The sequence below is a fragment of the Meleagris gallopavo genome, chromosome 28 (assembly GCF_905368555.1).
Source record: "Meleagris gallopavo chromosome 28, MGAL_WU_HG_1.1, whole genome shotgun sequence".
Classification (NCBI taxonomy): Eukaryota; Metazoa; Chordata; class Aves; order Galliformes; family Phasianidae; genus Meleagris; species Meleagris gallopavo.
This window is the reverse complement of record NC_139431.1, coordinates 3,314,425-3,340,768: the sequence shown is the minus strand read 5'-3', so window position 1 is coordinate 3,340,768 and position 26,344 is coordinate 3,314,425. Positions and strand designations below refer to the sequence as shown.

At 44.4% G+C, this 26,344-nt stretch overlaps 1 protein-coding gene across 1 annotated transcript in view; it reads left to right on the top strand.

The window, feature by feature from the left end:
* The window catches only part of KCND3 (potassium voltage-gated channel subfamily D member 3), an 88,640-nt gene that overhangs the window by 41,983 nt on the left and 20,313 nt on the right, over positions 1-26,344 (top strand). Inside the window, exon 2 of the mRNA XM_085210152.1 lies at positions 22,727-22,889. Within this exon, the coding sequence (XP_085066278.1) occupies positions 22,727-22,889 (163 nt within the window). The remainder of the gene's footprint in view (positions 1-22,726; positions 22,890-26,344) is intronic.

Here is a 26,344-nt window from a genome sequence, read left to right as displayed (position 1 = left end):
CCTCCAGGCACCAAAAGTTCATTTTAAAATTCGATTTCAGAACGCGCCGGCTGGTTTTTAGTGTCAGTTCATGAAGCTCCTATGGATCAAAACCCTCATATACCTGGGCATTTCTGTTTAAGAGGGTTAGAAGCTTGAGTAAAGATGCAAATTGCACTTCTGCATTTCAGTCAAGCATGCTTCCAGTATTATTTTCCTTTTGTACAAAAGCATTTCGCATTGAGATACACCGAGACTGCAAGAACAGAACAGATCCAGAATGCAAACACATGCATTAAGAGAGGCCTAATTGCTTAAATCCAGGATCTAATTCCAACTTCAAACACACTTCAAGGGTCTGGAATACTAGGACCTAGAGCTGTGCTTTGGGTTTGATAGAAAGGGAACATCCAGCATTTTATGTGAACGTTATTGTCTCATCCAACTCTGAACTGAGGAAGTAATTTGACTAATTAAAGTCCAAATCTATGCAATTATAGACAGCAATGCATGGCTGAGGAATAATCAAATTTACTTTTTTTATCCATTCATTAAGCCATCAATATAATTTTATAAGCTGGTTCAGAGCAGCATGTAGGAAAGCAAAGCTCTGCAATAACCTGCAGAGAACTGAGGGCACAGCTTTGCAGCTCCAGCTGCTCTCGTGCTCACAGCCCATGCATCTCCAAGTGCCTCTGATCCCACCCCAGCTGGAAGTAGAACAAGACCCACAGTCATCTCAGACAGGCTGACCATCAGCTATCAGATGGCAGTTGGCACCTGGCAAATAGGAAAAAAAGTAGAAAATTGATGTTGAAAAGAGATCCAGTTATTCCATTTCTCCTTTCCTGGTTATGCCTTGTATACTGGTCAATGCAAAAGAGTTTGTCAAATTTGCTTTTCCCAATGAAAACAGGCGGCAGAAAATGCCTGCTGCCCGTCCTCCTGTGTGAAGTGCAGCAGTTCAAAAACATCAACATGTTGAGGTCTCCAAATATTATAGCCAGCCCCCAGGTTTTGCCACACCTGGACCAGATCTTCCAGTGCTGTGCTCAGAATCAAATTGCTGTCTGACTCAGTGCTCCCTGTGCAGCTGTACTGCCTGGCAAGGACAGAGGGCCCAGCGCTGGGCAAGGAGCTGAGTGTGCAAGGAGCTGAGTGTGCATGGAGCTGAGTGTGCACAGAGGGGTTCCTCTGGTTGGAGCATTCCCACCTTTGCTTTGATTGTTTGACAAGTCAGAATGGTGATCTGGGGGGAAGCAAACTCCTGTGCCATTTGAGAGTCGGATGATATTTTGGAACAGAAGTTAATGGGGCTGTAAATCTGGAAGATGGGGGGAATTAACAGGTCACTTTGAATCAGTTGCTTCTGCAGTCCTTCTGTTCAGACTTATTAGCATAGAAATTTCTAACTTTCCAGCTGAAGAGTTTTGGCTGTTTTATGTTTCGATTTGAATTACAATGGAGTTTCTATGACTGGAGGACAGAGATAGGGAGAGACCAAGGAAATATGCTTCAACAGCCAGTTGCTCCTTTTTCTCTTAGAGATTGTTGCCTGCTTTATGGAGTCTGTTGTCTGAAAAACAACAAGAGCAACAACATAAATATTCAATAGAAATTTGAGGAGAAGATGCAAGAAAAGAAGCATGGGAGATTTTGTTTGAGAAGTTAAATGCAGTCCCATTGATCCATCCAGCAGCCACAGCTCAGAGGGTGCTTGGTGCATTTCAGCTTTACAAAGATCTCCTAATCCTCAGGAGCAGGCTTAAGGGACTTCACCCATGTGTCAAATCCCCAAATTGAACCTGAGCAGCAGGGTATGTGGTTACTGTCACCCCAGAGGAGAAAAACCAGACTTGCTAAGAATAGCTCTTAAGTCCTCCCATCTTTGTGTCCCTGCTCTCTCTTCTAACAAGATCGGCAGCATCCAGCCCCAGCAGCCTGCAGAGCAGCCTACGGACAAGCAAATAGAAAAGATTGCTGTACACCTGCTTGCCCCTCCTTAACTTTTCACGTTAATTAACATCTTCAGCTGAAGTGGTGCTTTTGACATTGTGCGTTAATAGAAGAAATAGAGTCTCATCTCTTCATGAAAAAAGGTATTCTGCAAACGAATCTAATCCTTTTAAAAGTTCCAGCACATGAACACACACTTTTGCTGTCTGATGGTTCATTTTCATACCGGAATTCTCAGGCAACTCAGAGACACGGTCACAAATTTCATGCTATGCAAAGCTGCTTATCAGAGAAAGAAATGAATTAAGATGGTTGAGAAAGAAAAAAAAGAAAATAATAATGTTTATGTTATACTAAATAAGCATATTGCTTTTCAACTTCAGGAGAGACTGTTTTCCCTGTTCTTGCCCCTCTGAATTACATCTGGCTCTGAAAAGCCATACAGGTATAAACTAGGCTGCTTGTAGGCGAGGAGCTGATAGGGAAACTTTATAGCACCATAATCACCAGCTCCATCCCACAGTATCCTCAGCAAGGGAACATTAATAAACATTAAAGAGGAGAGTAAGCTAGGCATCTAATTAAGAGCGGAGCAGCCTGCCAGACAAGGTCAGTCCCCAGACGGGGTTGAAGGGCAGTGTAAGATAAGAGAATAAATTCAACGTAAAGGTCATCTATATGGATTAAACGATCTGAGCAGTCATTTCCAGACCCATCTTCTGCAATTAATATTTAATTAAAAATAGCAACACTATAAAGTTTAGCTTTTAGCTGACAAAATTATTTCATGTCCCATAAAATCTTTAAATACGAGATCATGCATTCGTTCTCTCGCCCGACACAAAGTAGGCTTCCGTGGTTCTGAGTAACCTAATAGAGCTGAGTAACCCAAGAAAGTGCGTTTCAAGGACAGTCAGCCTTTGCACCTTAAAAATTGGTGGAAATTGGCTTCCAGTGACCAAAGACAGCGTTTAAAAGTTGAGGGCTCCCTCCTGTCCACATTCAATCTGCAATTTATAACTGAATATTCATCAGAATTCATGGTGGTTCTCCCTTGGTCTCTTATCAGGAGCGCCTCCAACCTGTGGTTAGTGTGATTTTCTGTCTCCTATGACCTGGCAGCCCAAGAACTAGGCCACCAAGGCAGCCACCAGAGGGATGGCTGTTCTTCAGCTCTCCGGTCCTTTGCGACCTACTTCCAAGTTTTTAACCTCCACCATCAGAACGAGTTGGAAAAGGGGGTCCAGGCTCACCCTGTGAATGAACCCATCAGTTTGGAATATGCAGCTGAACATCCGTTTATGCTCAGTGTGGGGTCTGTGCATCCCCTCATGGGTTGGGAGGTTGAGGTTAGGGTCTGGATTTGCTGTTTGACTTTCAGAAAGGCACACACCGATGGTTCCCTGCAGATAATAGGAACTTCCTTCTGCAGGAGCCGGATATTTTTTGCACAGCACTGTGAAAATTAGAAGTAATCAAGTTCAAAGACTTGCTTTTACTTTCCTCGAAGCCAACCGTAAAAATCCCTTTACTTCATGGGTGCAGGATCAATGCTTTTTTTCTTTAAATGCTTCATAGAGCTTCCTGACTTCATTCCTGGAACCTGGGGTCTTACCCTATTTATTTTTTACCGTTCACAGGGACAAAACATGGGGTTTGTCATTGTTTTCAAGGGTACCAGAGATGTCAGTCAAAAACCTGAAGTTGTTAGCTTTCCTCATTGGCTCTCAGGGGTGTGACCTTCTACAATAAGCCTTGCTGGCTGGCTTGCCCACATCTTTGCTTATGGAAATTTCTCAGGAGAACCTGGGCTGCTTTCTGTTGATTAACTCCCCTCCTGGGAAACAGGGATCAAATCTAACTGAACTTGCATCCAGCTGCAGGAGGCTGGTGGTGCTCCCAGGGAAGGAGCAGCATCCTTAGCATTTGTGTGAGCACATCAGGGAAGAGAACAGGCAAGGAGAGGCAGTCAACTCTTCTGATATGCTAATAAGAAGGCACAATTAATTTCTTCACCTTTTGCCCACTCCCTGCTGCATTTATAAATTAAATTAGCATCTGTCCATAGACATGCACACTAATACTTTCTGATTTAAATGGCATTTATAACTTCAAAATATAAAGCAAGAGGAAAAGCTGTTGAAGTTATGCAAGAAAAAACACAGGCAACATAATTTCTACATATGTGTAAAAAAGAATATTGGGGGGGAATCTTTTAAAGTATCAAATATTATTTGTTGCTAATTCAGGTTTGCAAACAACTGCCTGGCACTTCTGTTAAAATATGTCAGAGCTGTTAAATGCCTGCATAAATAATAAATGGGAAGGGCATGTACTAAGACTAAGGTCTCTCTGCATTGAGACATAGCACTATGTTTTATTAATAACAATTTGAAAGCCACAATGAAGTAGGAAAATGGTTCCTCTGCCAGGTTCCTAAATCCCTGATTCCCAACCAAGCACAGTCCAGAGGATAACAGTTCTAACTTTATCATAGGGACTCTACCAGAACACTTGGCCTTGTCCATACAGATTTAAGAATTATGATTATTTTTGGTTCCATGAGTATGTTGAGTAATAGGCCTTTGACTGATGGTGAATCAAACGCTGCTGGGTCTAAGAGAGACTGTTTCACAGCATCTGCAGAATAACTGTAAAAATCCTCCTCTGATTTCTATCCGTGGTTAATTATGCTGTGATTATGGAAAAATATTATGTCACAGGAGTGCTTACGCTGAATATTTCAGTAGGAATAGTCTGGTGCATTTCTAAAAAAAAAAACCCAAACTCTAAAACCCATTAGATACGATACGCAATGATAGAACTCAGTGTACATGAAATGACACAAGCACAAAGTTCTTTCAAAGTAAGTCAAAGATTCAAAAATAGCAATAGAAAATACTTCCAGCTCCGTGAATCGTGTGTATTTGGTTGCAAAATCTCTGGTGATGGGATCTGATTCTTTCTACTTTTGCACTTCAGAAGTTACTTGTTGGTACACAGTCACTGCACAACTCTTCACAGTTGGCTTTGAAGAACAATCAAGTTCTCAAAAAACAAACAAACAAAAAAACCACTAGAGCTTAATCAATTTAAAAACTAAGAGTTGGGGATATCTTTCAAAGATTCCTTACACTTCACACATTTGCAGCACAGCAGCTGCAAAAACAGATTTTACAGCTCCTTTATTTACAACACCTTTGTTCTTTGCATTTACGTAATAGCAATTTCTAGAGGGTTTAGCTCCAGTTTAGAGGCTCAAGTAAAGCCCAGATATCCAGAACATTCCCTGTGCTGTGAGAATGCAGATGAAGAGTAAGGACCACATGCCACATTGCTGCAGAGTCACTGTGAGTCAAAGCAGCCCTTCAACACACTCAGGAACCTTATAGGTCTGAAACAGCCATGGAAGAAACCTTATGAAGTTCCAAATGACTTATTCTGCCCCCAGATGTAAATTGGAGAACTGAAACATCACAGCAGGCTCTAAAGAATAGATTTCCTTGATATTTTGCTTCATTAAATAACTGATCCTTGTTAAGCCACGTCTCATGTTGAATACCAGAGAGTAACACTAAACCCACCAAGCAATGGAGAGGAGAGCAGCAAGCTTTCCTTGCAGCTGCCTGATCTGATATCTTTGCATTTCTGCAGTGCTGCTACAACTGCAAGCATCATGCCATGTCTGCTCAGACCTCTGCAGACATTAAACTCCACATCAGATGTGGGCCAGAGATATGGCTATACCCAGAATCTACACAACATTTAGCTTAATCTCTCCGCTCCCAGACAGTGATTTCGTATGTGAGTGTTTAGTAAAAATAAACCACTTGAAGTTTTGTTACTTTGAGAGCACGCACTTCACTGTTTGCCCAGGATGGAGCTGTGCACAGAGCTTGCCCTTCCCCTGCAAGGCCTGCAGCAAAGCGGGCCGTGCTCCAGCCTGCCCTGTTATGTGCCCAGGCCCAAAAAGGAGCAGGAGGTCATAGCAACAGCCTGGGTTCACAGGAGTGCAAAAGCAGCACTTCTCTACTGCCAAAAAGCACCAACAGTGCTAAAAGCATCGACAGCAGCAAGCACTGAACAGGTCAGGGTTTCAGCTCCATTACTGCAAGCCACACTCCTGTACACCTCTGACAGGTTGAGCCTCATCGACCTTCGCTCCTTCTGGAAGAGTGATGGGTAAAAGTTTGTTGGTAAGGGAGTTAGGTTGGCGACAGCCCGCGATGGGGCAGGGAATTCCCAGTGTCCCAGCTCAGGAGCCCTCAGGACATGGAGATGTCATCACGAAGCACAGCCTGATGGAGCCTAAAGCAGCCAAGAGCAGAGCTGGGCACCCTAACACTGCCTTTGCTGCATCATTCCAGGTGCCTTCTAGGACAGACAGGGGCCTTTTATTGCACAGTGAAGGGCTTCTTAAAGGAACTCTTGCCTTGCTGGGTCAGTGAGCAAACCTTTCCTGCAAGCTTTTGTCACCTCCAAGGCTTGCATGATAAATAACATCCAACTGTACACATTTGTTTTGCATCTCAGCCAAGCAGATGGCCTGGGAGAATGGAGGGGATATTAAATTAAGCTAAGGTGAACCTTCTGGGAAAATTCAAGGGGACTTAATTGTATAGTATTAACTTTTACCTATTTCTCCTTTTTTATTTGGCAAAGACTTACGAGCAAACTCCTCATTTAATGAGGAAGAAAGCACAGATGAAAGGAGTTTTTTTAACATCTTTAATCTGAAATCCTGCTGGTGCTGCATATTTTCCCACTAGAATGCTTAAAGGTGATGAGGTTACCGTGCAATTTTTTACTGATTACACCCCAGGCTAAATTAGCTATGGGATATGTATGTATATGTATAAAAACTTCAAGACAAACACCACATTTTAAACTCATCAAACAGAGCCCTCATCCCTCTGCGATTTGAAAGAAAAAATGTTTTATATCATACGCAACGTGTGCAGTTATATTACAGACCGAAGAGATACTCACATAGACCTCTGCATTCAGTGGCATTGAACACCTGACATACCAGCTCAGTCTCTGAGTTTATCTGGGATAAACTGAGGTGCGAGAGGTGTTAAATGATTTCCAGCAGGGTAAGTCATTGCAGGACTAGGAATAGAATCGAGGTTCTCTCCCTGACCCAGCTCTGGCTAACTGATAAAGTTATATTCTGAACAGATCCACTCCAGTAGGGAATTGCTCAGTCACCTTGAGCCATGTAGGACTTGACGAGGAACAAACCTTTCTAGTTAACGGAGTGTCTTGTGTAAGGGCTGAAGTCTAATGACGAAGTATCCCATGGGAGAGGTCTGTTAATGGGAGATCAAGCCTTTTGTCTCCAAATTCTGTCTTAAATCTGAGCGACATTGGCACAGACCGAAAGCTAACTGGTTGTCTCTGAGAAGAGTATCACAGAATTCTGTATAAGCCATAAACACAGAGATCAGCACAGCATCTTTTATCAGCACTGATAAATATAGATACTTCTTACATAACAAGGGACATTCAGGTCATTGATTTTCAGCAAGAAGTTCTCATTGATTTCCAATAAGAAATTCTGATCTTAAATATTGTATAAAATGACATTTTGATATTATTAATGCCATCTACTGAATGATATGAATGTTTAATCGAAGTGTAAATAATGATTATGAAATTGCACACTGGACACCACGTCAGTGCAAACAGCAAAGTCCCTTATATAAAGAGCAAGAGAAAATACTGAGGATTAGAGGAAAAGAAATAATATCTCCCCAGTTTTAGGCGGGGGAACTGTGGAGGAAAGAGCTTACTCAGGCTGTCCAAGGTCACAGGAAGGGTCAAAAGTCACATCCCTCAGAGCATCTGCCTGCAGCTTTAACATACCGTAGATGACATCTCTATGTCCCTCGTGCCAATAAATCTTCAGGCAAAAAGAAGCTTAAACTGGAGTGGTGGAAGATATGAGAAGCTGGCTTTGGGGAAAAGCCCATGCTACAAATGACAAACAAAGAACAAATACGTAAAATTTATCAACTGAGTAAATCTTAAAATAAAAGGATTTAGGGACGCTGTAATGATCTCATTGCTTACATCAAGAGCAAGCTGTGCATATCTTCATATTGTATTTACTGTTATGAAAACATAAATTGGATTACCAGGGCTTAGTGCTTAAGCAGCCTGTTTCATTAGGAAGGCAAGGAACTTTGTTTATTCTGATATTAAAGATGAGACAGGACAGAGAAAAGACAAGGACCAGGACATTTTCCTGGTCAAAGGACAAAAATTACACTAAATAAATAAAAGATGGATCGCAGAACCTTACTGGTTCATACCCATAAATCCAAACAAGGCTGGACCAAGCTGCATCGCCCCTGTAAGGATGTGTGTGAGCTCTGCAAAGCCATTCAGAATTTTAACATCAGTTTCCTGAGGTAACCTGAGACCCAATGCACTCACATGTACGGCTACGGAGGTTTCGCCGTGGTTTCAGCAGGCAGTGTTATTATCTGAGGCACAGTCATTGAGTGTAAGGATGGGAATCGGGCTCACTTCACAAGGAAAGAGCTGGAGCCGTTGAAATAAAAGAATGCCTGTTCATTCCTAACGTGAAATCATTCCGTTTTAAACAACAGCAAGATGCCAGCACACGTGTAAGCAGGGCGGGCAGGGGAAGGAATATTAAAAACTGCATTTCCTGCTACAGTGATTCAGTATTTGCAGTCACATATCCCAGCAGTTTGAGGAATGATGTCCTCCATTCCTCTCTCTTGTCCTCGTCAGAAGAAAGCAAGGCTCTGCACTCCTAAGAAACATTCAGATGTGAGATGTATTTATTCTCCTGCTCTGGGCAGGAGAGGACTGTTGCTGTTTTGGTTTGCAGGGCTTATCTAACTGGTGAACACAAAAGGAGCAAAGCGTAGCTTAAAATTTGCAGAAGTCAAAGGAAATCCGTGTTCTGAATTCAATCAGCAGAAAGGTCAAGCCAGAGATTTTTCGAAATTGGAATGAGTTCAAAATCTGGTCTGTTTCCCATTTGTACAAGAAAAAGAAAAAAAAAAAAAACCAACAACCAAAAACACCAGAAAGAATCAAAGTTATGGTGTATGTTTTTCCCCTACCTGATTCCTCAGCCAGCCTGGTAGGAACTGTTCATAACTTGTATCAGTGTGTATGGTTCTTACAGCTGTCGTACTAATCTGCAAGGAAAAGGTACAGCAGCCTCATTGCCAGACACAATATAAAATGCTGACAGATCCAAATGGCACGCTGCACTGCTTCTGCAGAACATATTGTGAGACATTTGAGTTCTGACATCTCTCCTTTTCCTATGGGGAAGACAGGAGTGAAAATGCACGCTGCAGATCCGGGCTCCTGTTTGTTTTGCAGCCTTTATGTTTTGTTTTGGCTTGGTTTTGTTTGTTCGTTTGTTGCAAAATCACCCTGGGAAACGAGCCTGCTGGTATCACTCCCATAGATAAATGCAAATAATGCTATCTGAGGTGGTTTGTACCTGGAGGAAGTGCAGCGAATCAGTCATTGCACAAGAGAATGATTTCATAGTCGAGTGTTTCTGTGAGGCATCAACTCAGATTCAGTATTCCAAGTGTGATACCTACAGGGAAAAGCTCAACTTTTCAAGGTGGCAATGAGAAGAAAAAGGTACTGCAGGCAGAAAGGCAGAAATACAGGCTTCTCTGTATGCATCTTCCTGTAACATCTTAGAGAAAATAGAAACTGAGGGGAAATGCAGTGTGCCTATCACAAACCTCTGCTCATCTGGGGAAGAAAGGAAAGAGAACTTCTCCAGAAGATGTGGGTTTGAATCTCTGATTGTACAAATAATGGAGAAAAGTTTTCTAAGACAGAAAGGGAATTAGGAAATAACATCTGCTGACAGGGAAGCTGTGAATTTACCTACTCTGCACACAGCGATGGGAAGGGCCAGACAGAGGGCTTACATTTAGTCCTAGATTTAGGACTAGACAAAAGATTCACTGTTGGAAAGTGTAATATGGAAATTTCACTGTGTAGTATACAGAATACAGAACAGATAATCCAGGCTTCTGTTTTTCCTGAAATACTTACGTAAGGGCATAAAGATGTGGCTGGTCAAATGCATAAAATATAAGCTAAAGGTACCTGCAGAGACAAGAACCATTCTTCAGCTTTGTCCCAGCATGCAGACCACAGTGATTTATTCCTATAGTCTGTTATTCATGCAGTACTTAAACACATTTCAGGAAGCAAAGCAGGGTTTGATTTTGGCGACTTTTGGGGCCTCTGTGTGCTAATAATTTTCATTAGCAAGTTCATTTTCATTGCAAGCCTTCTGCTTTCTCATCTGGGAGATGAGAAGCCAAAAGTTCAACGTCAACTTTTTGAGCATTGCTAGGGAGGGAGAACATTGTGCACGCTACACGGTCTTGCAGCAAATATATCAGAACACAATCCTGAAGCTCAGAGCTAAAGCAAAGCATGCAATGCACAACCCTACACACAACGCTGCTCAGGCTGCTGTCATAGAATCAGAATGACCTGGGTTGAAAAGGACCACAATCATCATCTCATTACAACCCCCTGCTATGTGCAGGGTCGCCAACCACCAGACCAGGCTGCCCAGAGCCACATCCCTCTTCCCAAACCTGATGTGCTGCTCCATGTGACAGCACGGCTGGTGCAGCTGGCTTTGCAAATTGCACAGCAGGGAACGTCGTGCTTTGGCAATGAGCCCACCTGAATCCCGGAGGAGTGAAGAAGGAGAAAACAAGTTTTGACTAGTAACATATAAGGTGACACTATCAATCACTGGCAAACTTGGACAGCTCCAGTTAATTTTTGCTCAGAATGATAAAATACTCCAGTGGTGAGGAAAATAACAGGGAGCTTCATGCAGGGCTATTTTTCTTCTTGTTTTTTTTTTGTTCTATTTAGGAGAAAAATCACATTAAACCCGCAGCAGTTTTAACCAAATACAGACAAGGGAAATGGAAGTACCCACAAATAAGCCTATGCTGTCAATTGGCTTTTGTTGCTTTCAGTTAGAAATTTATGGTTTATATATATATGTGTTTTTTTCTAACAAATCCAAAACATTTCAAGAGAAACTGATATTTGGGAGCGTGGTCCCTTAGTCTGCCTTTGAAGAAAGAGGAATCTGAAATAGAACAGAATTATTCAGCCAGCTCTAGACTCAGAACACTTCCCTGGAGGCGTAGATCTGGCAGCATGTAGGTGAATTTGATTTCTTACTCAGAAAAATTATCTACGCATTATTAATATTAACACATTCTTAGAGGAGCAAATGTATAAAATATTCTAAAATGCAGATAAAGATGGATCCTGGAGCCTGAACTGCAGGTCCTCCAAATGAAGACTAACCCAGAGGAACAGAGAAGAGGAAAGGTGTCCCAACCAGAACAGACCTGGGCACCACCCGCCCTTGGAGGAGATGCTGTTTCCTCATGGCTCATTTCTGCCCTGGAAGCAGCATGGGGTCCCTATGTGTGCATTTTTTCACAAGGATTTTTTCTCTCATTCGTTTATCCTGCACCAATAGAATGGATTTTGGATTGCTATGTGGTGTTTAAAGCTCATCAGTTTTCTTTTAATAAGGCACTCGTTTGGAGAAGATAGAAGAGCAGCTAGCATAAGGAAAAGCTCTTTGTTTTCACTGTCTTTTGCAGCCATTTTTTGCTGCCCTGCCACATTTCAAGGGGTTTTTCAGTTATTTTTGTTTACTGCGGAGTAACAAAATGAGGGGAAGAGACCTAAAGGCTTCCAAAGAACCCAAATGTATTCATAGAAAAGAAAGTAGAAGGAACACTGTTATGAGGAAGCAACACTGAAGTCATCCAGCTTGCAGTAAAGCACAGAGCTAGCCTAGCTAGCCACAGGTGCTCTTCACATCCCAGGAGCAAACGAGAGCATGATGAATAGAGATAGCATAATGGTTCTGCAACCATATCACAGCCCTTTCTGGAGCACACTTTGCATTAAAAGAGGTGGGGGGGTGGAGAAGGAGTCATTAAGTATCTCAAGGAAGGTGGAATACAGCACACCCACACCAGCAGCCTTCTGCAATGCAGGGGGAGCACCCCAGCTCTGCTTAGAAGAGCTAGGCACCGGTTCTGGGGACAGCCTTCCCAGATCTGGCTTCCAACTCTTATGAGTCGGGATGAGAAGGCATCAAACCTGAAGCTGGGCAGTAGGAGACATAGAGGCTATGCTCGAGCACTATGAGAGCACTGCTGCTGAGCTTACAGTGCTCTGCAGCACGGCCGTTCTGATGCTCATCTCATTCTTCTAGCCTGAAACGCCTCTCATTCACAATGCTTGCCTGATCCAAAAGCATTACGATTAGAAATCGTACCTCACTATTTGATGACAACTGCTGTGTTACTAGATAGTTTTTATTTGGAATGGACAGGAGCGTGTGTGTAGATAACCAGCCCTCACGCAGCATTTTACATCTGCAGAAATGGGAAACATCCACGAGATCGGTGTAAAACCCACCAGCATTCTGATGAAACTTTCCATTGGCTTAAATGATCTGAGTTTCCTGCGCCATGATCTGACTTTCCCCAGCATCATTTTTAAGAATTTGTATTTGTCGAATTGCGTTTATTAAGGCCTATATTTTACAGAGCTAATAGGATGTACAGAGAAGCACACAGCTCATTATCTTTTAGACACGGAATGTACCTTTCACCTGGGGCACGTCTCCCTCTCCAACAAACCCAACTTACTTTATACACTTCAATATTTGATCATAATTGCTAGGCTGTTGAAACAGAACTTTTGATCAAGAAGAGTAATTCCATGCAAATTTACAGAATCATAGCTATTCTTAAATATAAAATATTTCAGACTGTTATTTAAAGAGGAGCTTAGGTGCTTAAATATAATTAAAGAAACCAAACTTGTAAGGAGAGGATCAAAATTAAAACAGCTTTACTCTTACAAAAGCAGCCAAAAAGCCATCCTGCAGGAACTGTGAGCAATAGGTTGGCTGTGCATCTGTCTGTTATTTTAGCCAGCGCTGATGAGCTGCCACCTCCACGCGGAGGCAAAGCTTCAAATGCTGCAGCAAGAGAAGCTCCACACAAAGACAGCCGCCTCCAGACGGAGAGCATTGGCCGCTCGTTGCTGCAGGGTGAGCTGGGATGGGCAAATCTGAGTGCTGCACCCCAAACCAAGCTGCGGGAACCCTCACAGCACAGAACCTGTGGCTCCTAACTCCAAAGGACGTGCAGGGCTGCAGTTGTGCCCGGCACACAGAGCTGTCACAGCACACTGTCACAGGCAGAGTGGAGGGAGCTGGACGAGGCTCTGGTCCCTCTCTGCTCACCCTGCAGGTGTTGAGGGCAATGCAGGGCGTTGTTTCCCCCAGGAGGTTTTGGTGTAGGAACAGTTCTGCGTCCATTTACTGACCAGCAAAGTGCTGGGATATGCAGTTCTCCACTACAACACACTCCTGCTCACTCCTTCAACCCTTTGAAACTATTTCCAGTTCCAAGTTCTACTGTTCCAGAAGCTGAGGCTTTCAAAAAGCCAGTTCTTAAAAAGCTAATTAATTCCCCATAGGCTCTCCCCCCCCCCCCCCCATCCTTTTTGACTTGGTAAATATCTCTGAGATTGCTTTTTCTATAATCAGTGTTAGCAGCTCATTAAAATGCACAGTATGTGTATCGTTTTGAATGTGACACGGCTCAGCATGGACGCTCAAGCTGCTTAAAAAGACAGAAAAGAAACAGACGAGGATAACATGAAAGCAGAAACCCAACATTGCTTAGAAGTTGACACCGGAGTTAAGAACTCTGCCTTCAGCCCGGCGATGAGAGAAGTCTGATTGCACAGCACCCCAACCACTCACTCCAGCCTGCAGATTTCCAGTGAGCTTTCTTTTTCAGAGGGTTTTCATGTGCTAAAAAAGAATTGATTCTACTAGCAGGTAATTGTATGAGGTTTTCACTCCCAGTAACACGAGGATTCTTCTTGAGTTAATAATGAATGAAGTAAATTAAAAGGCTTTCAGCGTACATAGTCAGGAAAAAAAAAAAAAAAACAATACCTTAATCTGGGATGTTTTATTTTCCATTAAAACAAAAAACACTTCTGACCAAGTTGCTCACGCGCAGCTGCACCCAGGGCTTCTCACACACAGACATACTCAGTCTCCTTTATTTCCTGAGCATCCTTTGTGCTCCGTGAACAGAAAAGTTCAAAGTGTTGCTTTGGGTCACAGTAAGAAAATCCAAGGTGAAGGGATCATTCAGTAATGGGTGCCTGCAAAGCTGATGTTCCACATTATTTAAATGCCCTTACTTCTCTGCTGGATAAAATACACCTCTGCTCATCTGCAGACAAATTGCAAACGATCAGCATACCAGGAAGACAATCACAGTGCTGTATCATAACTGGATGTGCTCCCAGTAACTCTGCTCAGCATGCTGCCATCCTCCCATGCTCACAGCACCCCGAGCAGCACTGCAGGCCTCCTGCAGCACCTGTGGCATGAAAAGAAATCCATAAATAGAAAAGGTGCAAAGCCCCATCACAGGCACCGCCTGCTGCTGTGTGCTCTCAGGGCCAAGGGGAGCCCTGCACTGCTGCACGGCCTGATTCTCATTGCTAAGTTTGAGTCCCTACATTAGAATTTAAATTAAATTAAATATTGACCAAAGAAGAGCTATCTGTTAGTTTCAGGGTGAAAAGCTTGAATTACCAAGGCAACAGGAGTCTGTAGATATAACATCATACCTCCCCCATCAGGGAAAAATCTTCTGTATGGAGATACACAGCCAGGGGTGGATGTGTTATCAGGAAAGAAAGAACCCAAGGGTTTTTTATTGTTCACATATGACAAAAAGTCCCCACTGTCACAAGACAACCAGCAGCAGCACCCAGCAGCCACACGAAGCTCTGTGGGGGCTCTTGGGTCATCCTGCCTCCATCCTCAGTACCGACACAGAGTGGAGGATCAGAAGCACAGGGGACAGCCTGGCTGCTTGCTGGTGCTTGAGGAAAAAGAAAACTGAGTTCACTTCTGGCTTTGTGAGAACCAAAGGGAACAGAGCCAAGAGAACATCCATTACTGACAGTGAGGTGTGGAGGTTAAGACTGGGGGCATTTTCTGCAATGGGAAATACAGATCTCCCTATACCAAAGTCAATTCCTTCTTTTCTCTAAAACTGTTAAATCAGCAGATTTAGTGTTCCTTTTTGTGGAGCAGCTATTTAGGTTCCATGAGGTGGCTGTACAGAAAAGCGAGATATCATACCAAAAAAAAAAAAAAAAAAAAAGCATTTATATATATATAAAGCATATCTTCTTTGATAAGATGTAATGACACAGCAAAGTGCTGTTCCTGTTAAGGAGTAGACAACCACCCTGCATGAGCTCTGAGTTGCACAGGCCAATGGGAAGTTCCAGGCTTCACTTCCTACTCCTGTCACCTTCTGCTGTGATAATGACAGCCAAAGAGCCCCAGGTCTGTCATTGAGGAGAGCCAACAGAAGCTCTCTGCCATTAGGTCTAAGAAGGCAGGGCAGAGATGCAAGCACTTCTCCATTCAGAGAATGCAATTTCCAGCAATATTCTGGAGGGAAAGAGAGGAGTAGTGACAGCTCGGATTTGCAAAGCGCAAAGAACAAATTCATCTTAGTAACATTTCAAAAGGTATCTGAACAACTGTGGTATCATCTTTGCAGTGAACAGGAAATAATTATGTGCTTAATATTAAGCAAGGGCTGAAGCAATGTGCTGAACTGGGGCCACTGCATTAGCTGGAACACATTCCCCATTTGCTGTGAATAATCCCTGCTGGCTACAATGAAGGGGTTTTTAACAGCTGGCACATGTTTGAAAGAGCAAAGAAATTGCTGCCAGGAAGTCTCAGGTATGGTGCAAGGCCCGATTTGCAGAGGCAATGAAGTTACAGAACCTGAGTCAGGTGGGTGACAGAAATAGCATGGAAGACATTATTAGCATGAAAGTGCTAATAGGGGATATGCAAAGCAGCTTTCCCAGCACCCCTGCAGCCAAGGCAGGAGATGCAGCCGCTCAGGCCCTGTGTAGAAATGTCTGTGCTGCAGCTGCCCCAGCTCAGCAGAAGGCAGTGGTGGGCGCAGGGTCCTTGCAGGAGTGGGTGCTTGTGCTCTCATTGCAGCCCTTTCTCCTAAGGTCTCTGACATTCCTTCCCCTGCTCTTTTTAATGAATGGTAATAGAGAACACTCGATTAGAAGCCTTTCATCAATTTAGGAGTAGGGGCTTTAGCTTTCTGACCTACTTTCCTTGCCAGTGGAATTCTGGTTTTAGCTTAAACTCAAGGTCTGAATGTTACCCAAATTCAGACCATCTGTTTTAACAGCCTACAGGCTGAGAAGTCGATCCAAGCCAAGGAGAATAAATGGAACCAGTGTGTGCATATATTAAGTATTCTTAACACTCTGTGTATTCAATAACTGACTCAGTTTATTCCTGAGTCTACATAAACATTCCTGTTGCTTTAGGCAGGGAACGCTGCTGTTGTAAGGAACAGGCTTATGCCACCAGATGCTACCAAAGACCTCCACAGTTGGGTCATAGTTCTGGAGCAAGTACAGCAGTGGGCAGGCTACAACTAACACCTAAGGCCTCACTATGGCTTTGAGGAGGGTTGGTGTGGGCTGCCCAGGAGCAGAAATCCCCCCGTGCAAGCCATTAGGGAACAACCTGCCCTTCTTCCTAACTGCTACTGGTAGAGAAGCAGCAGAACTTGCAACTCCTCAAAGCAATTATTTTCAGTCTGAAGTATGCACACAGTCTCAGCGTGCTGATAGAACTGCCACTGACCAGTCCTTTCTTGACTCTAGCAAGTTCCCCCACAGTTATCTTGAACCAGTACATTCCTACAAAACAGCTTCTGGCACTGTAAAGAATCCCTCTCAGTTTGAGATGCCCCGTCTTCTCATTTCATTGCACGTTCACTTTCATTAGAATGAGAAAAGGGCTTAACAGCATCAACAGTTATCAATCAGCACTATGTCAGAGCCCCCCACTAAGCAAATGCTGACCACAACTCTTCACAAAGCCCAAACCAGCCTGAGTGCTGCAGATAAGCTCCTGTCCTTAGCGCTGATAGGCATCTACAGAACACAGCCCCTCACAGCTTGGCTGTTGGATGTAATTTCAGCAGGATATCCAGGGAGGATGAGAGCATCCGTGTAAACATTAACAACTAAAATATGCTAGAGAAAAAGAAAGCAGTAGTGTAAAAAAACAAGCCAAATATCACAGAAGTTGAATACCCAGCTGGGGAGCTGCCCAGCTCAAAACAAGGCAGAAAATAAGTATATTTAATGTAAGAGAAGCCTAGCATGAAATCACTCTGCACTTCCCCAGACACAGCAGACTGCCATTCCAGTCTGTCACTCGACAGCCTGCTCACAGTCCTCGCATGTTGGCTGCTCAGGTGCTCAGCAGTGCATCGCACCCTGCCTGGGTGTAGGAGGCTGGAAAAGCTGACATGAGATGTACCACGCTGTCCTCACTGACACCCCATGGTCTGCGTCCACAAAACGATTTCAAAACAACTCTACGTTTTGAAAATATCGTGCCAATATTAACTAATTAATCATACAGCACTTGTTCGAGACAGCTCTGAAGGTATACGCTGAAAATGGCAATAGCACCTTTAGAGATCTGGAATAGGTGACAGGATAAACACTGCTGGGGAGGAACGTGGCACATGTGAGCTCTAAGAGCTCTGGGTTTGGTGGGCTACATCCAGCAGGGCACATGAAACCAAGAACGGGGCAGAGGAAGAGGGAATGGAACCCTAAAGGGAAGATCTGACTGGCACCAGTCCTGCGTTGTAGCTTTTAAACTCCTGTTCATTTGTCATGTGCAAAAACAGGGAAGGAATGAATAATACTTGCTTTTGTTTTCATTGCATCATTGGAAGTGACACGATCATTATTTCACTGGAGGTTCAAAGAAACATTAGCATAATTACCTTGGATTTGTACCTATTAAACAGAGGGACATCAGCTCCTCTGAGCTGTCAAATGCAACACACACAGCCTCACAATGCAACTGAGACTTTCTGGCTGAATTTTAGACATTTTTTCCCCTTTGTGCAAATCAAAGAAGGGCAGAATGATTTACTTACAGTACCTGGGAAGCTACACGCCAATTCCATACTTTATTCTCTCATGTAAAAGGCGTTCCAAATCATTTCCACAATGCAAAACATTGCATTGTTATTCTGTCCTTATTTTCCTAAAAGCAGAAGGTAAGAGCTTGAGGGAAACTGCCTTTTTGACCTTACAGCACTGGGCAAAAGCTTGGAGAGAAAGAAACTCTCAGAGAGCTGTTAATGGTGGTATGAGGCAAAATGATGTGAAGCAGCATTGGCTGCTTTGCCAAGAGAGGTGTTGGGATACAGGCTTACCAAACAGCAATTGCACTCTTATCTCCTCTACATCACAGGAACCAGCAGAAACAATAACTGTACAATAATAATATTTTATGAACATGAAGGCCCTCCCCAGGCACATGCCTGATATCCACACTGCCTGGAAAGTTGGCATAATAGAGGGCTGCTGGAAAAGAGCATCCTCTGCAAAGCTCCTTCACTGTCCCCACAGTGCTGTTTGTTACTACAAATCCCTATTTGTAGGGCTGTGAGCGTTGCACAGAGAGAAGAGATCACCAGAAATGCTGCTGAGAGTCTATTTTTAGAGTGAGTCATTTGATGAGCTGTTCAGCACCTTATTTATTGCTGTCTCCAGCTGGAGGAGCTAAGCAGCATCCAGACACCTCTGCTGCTAAAACCAGAGCTCAGAAGCAGTGACCTCTATTTGAAAACATTTTCTTCATTGACAGAGAGAAAAACAGCAGCACATTACGCTGCCAGGGCTAATAGCTGCTAATTAGAGTGCATGCCATATAACCCCTTTTATACTCCAAGAACAAAGACGTCCCAAAACAAATAAATAAAATATTGATGCTCTATACTCACAGCCTTTTCCAGCCTACAGACTGAGCACTTAGAAGTGCTTTCCTAATGCTTTGCTTCTTGTTTGTTTGCTGGGAGGCTTTACTTGAATTTTACACCACGCGGACCTGTGGGTGAGAGCCTCAGTGCTCACAGAGCTTCCTGGGAAGGAGAGGCAGCCTTGCCATATTAAACATGGGGTAACCACGCTGAAGTTGCAGAGCACCTGTGGGTCACACACCTCTGTGAGCAGCAGCACACGGCCGCAGGTGCAGCACAGCACAGGCAGTGAGCAGAACGACCAATTCAGCAGCTGCAAGCTGGCCAATCTGCTGCCATCCAACTGCATTTCTGGCAAAATAAACAGAAAATATGTTTACCTCTAGGCATGTTCCACTTCTAACCTAGCCAATTCTCGGCATTTATCTCTGGATGTGCCCACAGCCATGTGCAAGCTGTTGCCTCCAGCTTTCTCTGCAATGCCTTGCATTATTAACACTGATAACGCAGCAGCACTTGGGGTTCTGCTGGGTGCCCTCAGGGCTCGGGGCATTTACAACCTCACCCAACCCAGAGGGCAGAGCTGGCGACCAAATGCCATTTCAGCAATGGGGAACTGAGGTCCAAAAAGCTGAAATGATTTACGTAAGGTCACAGGAAAATCTATCAAATTTGTGGCCTCTGTTGTTTGCATTAACGGCTCGAGCACCCTGTTAGACCCCCTGAATGTTAATCATTACCTTGCTCTTCTATCTTCTTATTGCTCTAATGAGCTTATTGATGAATTACTTAAAACGCACTTTCTGTAGAATTTTTTTAGGTGACAAGTTGCCACGTACTAAACAAAAAAATGGGAAAGTTGGGTTCTTTCATTCCATTGAAAATAAAGTTTGGGTTTAAAAATGCTCAATTAGTGCTAACTGAAATCCAATACATGAGATTATTTGGCACTGTCTCTGTTATAAAGATGCCCTGTGCTATTAGTACTGTGCACCATTCAGGACAAAAACAAATTGTCAGTCAATAATTAACAATGCAGAAGCCATATGTATATCAATATGAGCAGGAGTAGAAAGACAGCAAGCTACTGATTCCATCCAAGCCCCATCCCAGCCCATGTTAAAGGCAGGCCTCACATCTGCAGCACTGATGTTCACACACACACCTTCCTCAGCAAGATGAGACAGAATGCAGTTGCTGTGCCAGCCCTGAGCCACCCCTGGCAGCACTCATCAAATGCACTTCAGGTCTGCACACTGCCACAGCTTTGTATTCCACCTTGTTCCTCCTCCCTTATAGCAAGGAGAAAACACAAAGAAAAGAAAAAAATTGCCCTGCAGATGTCAGAGTAATGCATGAATTCTAAGCCCAGCATGGCAACAGTGCTGAAAGGAATGCACACCTGGAGCTAACCCAGAAACCTTGAAGGTCTGAATGAATTTTTCTTTTTAAGAATAGGTCATCTAAAAATGGCCCAGCTCACCAAAGCACAGCAGCACTGCACTCTGATCACAGAGCTAGGACGTGTCCCATTGTCGCTGACACCTCCCTTGTAGGTCAGTAGCCCAGCAAAGCCAGAGAACACTGCTGCAATGTGCCCCATACAGCCCAGAGACCCCCATACAGCCCAGAGACCCCCATACAGCCCGGAGCCCCATGGCCAACAGTGATCCCTCTGCAGGTAATTCTGCAGCAGATGCAGAGGAGTCGGCACTGGGAGGACAAATTCTCACTCCCACGCCTGTGCCACCTGCTCCAACCAGTGCCAGATTTCTCATCACCGTATCTCTCATAATGGTTTTGCAAACAAAGTTCTGCAGCCTCCCAGAAAAATCCTTCTCCGTATTCCCAGATCTTCCCTGAGGGTGTTTAAAGCATCTGCTCTGAAGTCACAAGTAATGAGGAAACTCAGCCTGGGTGTAAGGACAAAACTGAACGAGACTGAGAGCCAAACGCTGATCATTATACTTTGTACAAATGCACTGAAGGGCTTTCTCTCAGTACTCCAGGTCACCAAGATCATGTTTGAGGCATATGATTAATTTTCAGCCCTATTGTGTTAAGGGGCAGCAGGAAAAATAGAGAAAGATTTTTTTAGAACAGTGTTAAATGAGGTAGAAGACCTTGTCACTTGGCAAGAGCTTCAAAACTATCTTGGCATAAAGCAGCAGCAGCTAGAAAGTTAACAGACATAAATAGCACCTTATTGATTTGTGGTATTGCGAGGGGTTTTAGTGCAGTGAGTGCAGGTGAATGCAGAAGGATTCTGCTTGGAACAATTAAGCTTTCACGACTGATGTCTGAAAAATAAAGCCCCAGCTATAAATCACTTTACTTTTCAATATTTGCTCCATCAAACACCAAAATATCCCAAAGAAATCCCAAACGCCATCTGATAGCAGAGAGAAGCCTCTCGTTGCCACTCGAAGGGCCCAGCCTTTCCTTCTAGCACCGTTTTCCTGTTTGCTACAGAACTTCAGCAGTGCCTGCAGCTTCCTGCAGCACAGCCTGACCTGAGCCACAGAGGTACTGTGGGAACTCATGCACTCCAGTGGTTTGCATGTGGCCACTTCAGTGCCAAACTATTTTTTTTCTTAAAATAAAACACCTACTAAACGGCTCGCTGAAGGGTTCTGAATTGACAAGGCCAGTGAATTCAGTCAGTGTCTGTGAGAATCGTGCTCCTGCCATGCTCTAGGGGCATCAGCTCCACGGGAGCTTTTTGCTACGTGATCAGAACGCACCTCCACTTTCTGAATGGGTTTCCATTTGCCCATCAGCCATTTGCAGACAAGAGCTTTGAAGTCCTTCGTAGAGGGCTAATTGCAGAGGAGAATGAGCCTCCAATGGAGATTTCCATTGCACTGGCTGAGCTCAGGGCAGCAACATCTGTACTGCCAACCTCTGATGCCCACCTGGCTATCAGGAGCTGGGCTGTGAGGTGCAGTTGGTCACAATTAAGAGGTTCCATCAGCTGGGATGCCACATGGATTGTGTCAGGCCAAACTGTAAATCGGAATTCAAAACCCCAATTGCCTTTTACCAATTACTTTTTACAAAGCACATTGGCTTTCTCTACTTAGAGCTGATATCAAAGCTTAAGTATAAAACTCCTGCAGAGAATTTTTGTAATTTGCAAAATAAAAGCCACAAACTGGAGAAAAAAAAAAAAAAAGCACTTAGCAGAGCAGTGATTTGTTCTGTGCAATCCAAAGAACCTAAGCCAGCACGATCTTCCATCTGCGCAAAAAGGGCTATTGTATCTCTGATTCTGCTGGTAGTATTTAACATACAAGTTACAACAGTTAATGAAAAGATTGCTGGGTCAGACTCTGTACAGAAGTTTGAACATTTTTCACTTGGATTTATTCCTGAGAATTCATCTATTCCCGAATTCAGGCTTTGAATGAACCTTCCCTTTCTAAATGCAAGGGAACTGGGGCGTTCAGAAACAGAAGTGTAAATCAGTCCTCATTTGCAGCTTGATACAAGGGAACGAAAATATATGAGCCTGGTCCCAAGCAGACACACAGCGTTGTTAGGGTTCATTTACACGGGGAGGTGGGTGCTAACAGAGCAGGGCTGCGAGTGAGTTGTGCTCAGCAGCTCACATCCATTCTGCAGGCAGTGCCCTCCATCGGTTTCACTCAAGTCATCATCAAAGCACGATGCGAGGCCACTGCTGGATCAACAGCGTGTGGGATTTGTTACTTGTCTAAGCTTTGCTGTCTGGATGCTCACATTGCTGCTCGCAGTACCTGAAAAGGCTTTGGGAGCCATTGCACGGGTCTGAAGGGGGAACCTCTCTTGTGTGTGTTTCCCCTCAGCTACGGTGACATGGTGCCCAAGACCATTGCTGGGAAGATCTTCGGCTCCATCTGCTCGCTGAGCGGGGTGCTGGTCATCGCTCTGCCCGTTCCCGTCATCGTCTCCAATTTCAGCCGCATCTACCACCAGAACCAGCGTGCCGACAAGCGCCGGGCACAGAAGGTAAGCAGCTGCGCCGGGCACATGGCAGACAGCCATGTACACAACCAGGGATGACATTGCAAAGCAGCTCCAAAAACAAGTCCAGATCAGTGCTCAGTTGTGTCCCAGTTCACTTTTTCCTTTATTCCTTGGACCACGTTCCAAGCGATGGCAAGGAAGCGTATCACCAAGGCTGATGCCGATATGATTGACTGCAGCTTTTATAAGGTCCACCATATTGACAAGCAGTGCATAATTCCCCCCATTTGAATTTCTAATTCCCCTGATATCAGATTAATTTCTGGGCTGAGAAAGTTTTCTCAAGTCAGAAGTGTGACTAATTCTCACATGAACTCCACTGCATGAATACTAAAGAGAGCCAACAAGCCAGCAGCAGGCGGACGGCCGTCCCTCTGGGGATGGTCAGGACGTACACAGGCGAGAGCAGAATCTGCTTTGGTAACAGCCTTGTTCCAGCATCAACCTGCAGTGATTAAATTTCTTCTTTGGGAATAGAAGTTTAGTAATAGTTAGAACTCTGTCCCCATCTAATTAAAGTCACAAAGACATTTACGTGGCTTTTTCAGGACGGCTGGATACAGCTCACTGCGCTTTCTCAGTCCTTGAATACATCCCCCAGCTCGTTATAAGCAGAGCTGAGGACACGCAGCTTTGAAGAAGTAGCACAGACATCTTTCCTAAGTTCCTAGCGTGCTAAATAAATTCTTTTTCTCCTTTAATTGAGGGTTAGATTACGTTATTATTATAAACTGAACTTCTTCCAAAGCACTGATTCCAAGAATCGTAGCTGTGACAAGTGAGTCTGAAGGCTGCCCAGGCTACGGATCATTCTGCTGTTGGCATGAGCTCAGATGAAGTTGTCCAGTGAGAAATAATTGAGGCAAAAGTATTGCAAGAGTGTCCAGTTGGAGGGGGATGCTGAGAGCTGAAGGCTGGGGTGTGAGTAAGGGGCCGGGGGTGGCTGTTACAGCAGCCAAGGAGAAAGGTTCCTTGAAAAGAAAGGGTGAAGAGCAGAGAGCAAAACAAAGCCACCACCAGCAGTGATTTAGTCAGCTCGGAGGTAAATTATTCCTTGCCAAACCTGCACTGCAAGAAAATTAATTACGGGGAGATCTGGCAATCTTAATTTTTTGTGCTATGTCATCAAGGTTTGTTCCCTGGCAGGCAGCAAGGACCAGGTCACTCTGAATGGGAGACAAATTGATCATGTCTGACAAGGTTCACTTTGATAAAATTGTGTTGGTTTTTTCTTCCCCCAAAGACTTTTTTTTCCCCTTTTTCACTGACGTGCTAAGAATAGACCTTCCTGACATTGAAGTGATGCCGTTCTTCACCGAATGTCACAGCCTCTGGTTTTAAAGGAGAATTTGACACTTAACAGGCTTGACAATTGAATGACTTTGTAATTCAGGTAGTGCTGGTGCCTCCCTCGCTGCACTCAGCTTGCAGTGTGTGCCTGGTGCTGGCCTGAGGATGGCTCCTCGTCCCTCTCTACCCCAGACAGACAGAGAGGGCAGAGCAGCCAGGAGCAGCTGCAGGACATGCTGCTCTTTACCAGCAATAAGAAAACCCAAACAGTTTACTGCTAACAAGTTAGAGACTGTGCAATTAACAACCCCAAATGACAGTGTTACTCCCACCTGAGCGGGATAGTAAAGAAGTGCGTGGCTGAAAGATTGCCAAAAGTACAGCTGTGAGAAGAATAAAGATGGCCAGAGAGCTTGGTGCAGCAGCATCCCAGAAGGGCACGTGACTCTCCCAAGGTTTGCTGCAATGTTCTGGACTCTGAAACTGTCAGAAGTCCAGTAAGGGTCATCTGCCTTGAGCAAACTCCACCTGCCTTGGGGTAAGAACAAAATCAAACCAGGCCACCACAAGAGTTCCCAGCAGGGGCCTCTTGCACGATGAAATACGCTCCTCACATTTGTGCAGAGGGAGAAGAAGCAATGTAAAGGTTAAAGCACTGTGGAAAACCCTTTCCGAGGTGTGTTTATTCTTTAAGAGATTTGCAAATCGAGCCCAGACACTGGAACGGCCGATGATCTCGGAGGGATCAGCCTGGCTTTAGCAGGGCATTCCGTGGGGCTGAAACTGCAGCCACCTTCTTCTAGGAATACAAAACATGAGAAATCACAGCGCTTGGTTTCGGATCTGCAGTCAAAATGCTTTTGAGGACTGTAGTTTCTCAGTCCATCCGATTCATTTTGTTTATTATCTGGTGCCCTCTGATCCCACGAGAACATGCACTGTACTCTTGAGAAAGCCTTCTCATTTCATCCCACAAGCAATACGTTTTGAGAGAAGAACCGAAGCCCCCAATTTAGGCAAGAAAAGGGCTACCTGAGCAAAACCATACTGCAGAGCAGCTCTCACATATAACTGCAGCATGGGACTGAAAGCTGCAACTTTGGCTGTCAAAAAGCGGACGTACAAATGAGGCGAGGCAGAGGAGAGGACACACTGCCTGGTGGGTGAATTAAAGCGTTCCATCACACAGCCAGTAGCAGCAAAGAAAGGGACGTGGGGCAAGGGAAAAGCCATATCTTCTCAGATGGAAGTTGACAAGAGGAAATAGACGGAGGAAGGTTACTCCAGAGCACAGAGCTCCTCGTGAGATGGTTGCGCACACACGGCTACGACTGCAGGCGGATGCAGAGGTAACTATGGAGATGCTGAGAGGGGCTTCAGCCACAAGGAAGGGAGAGTAGGGACGCAGATAGCTGATTGAGGCACGTTGGAAACAGCCTGTTTCAGAGCTGCCGTCGCTCCCAGAGGCACAGGAAGCAGCCACAGCACTGCCAAGAGGGAAAGCGGTGACGAAGAGAATGCTCAGTCCCAGATTTATGTCATCATCTCACCCATGAGAAAGACAGCCCACACAGCCGTCAATAACAGGGCTGTTATAATAATTGATTTTCTACAGAGCATGGGAGTCAGCTTTGAAATGTTCTGTTTCTCAGCTGACACCCTAAATTTTGGAGGTGGGTTAGTGAGCTTCATTCAGAGCGTGGAACAGAACGGCCAGAAACGGTGAGCAGAGCAGAGCTGGGAGCTCAGCGACAGAGCATGACTCAGTCCCAGCAGGGGATGGGGTTGGGAACTTCAGGAGGGAGAGAAACAATAAGGTTAAATCTGGAGCTGGCTGACATTTAAAAAACATGGGTTCGGGTTGTTGTTGTTTTTTTCCCAACCGCAATGAACCTTCATGGAATATGCTTTCGTTGTTGTTGATATTTAACAGTTACTGACAGGGAGAAAAGACTTTCTGTTTTGTTTTTATTTTGATTTTTAAAGAGAGATTTCAGTTTTTCTGGAGTGGGTCAGTGTTTGCTGCATCACCTAATACAGCTCAGGGGAAGGAACAAAGCAACCAGGAGCCCCCTTCCTCACCGCTTGCTTTCCTGGGTGTTATGAAAGAGGAATTTTCCACCAGTTCAGCCAGTTTGAAATCCCTG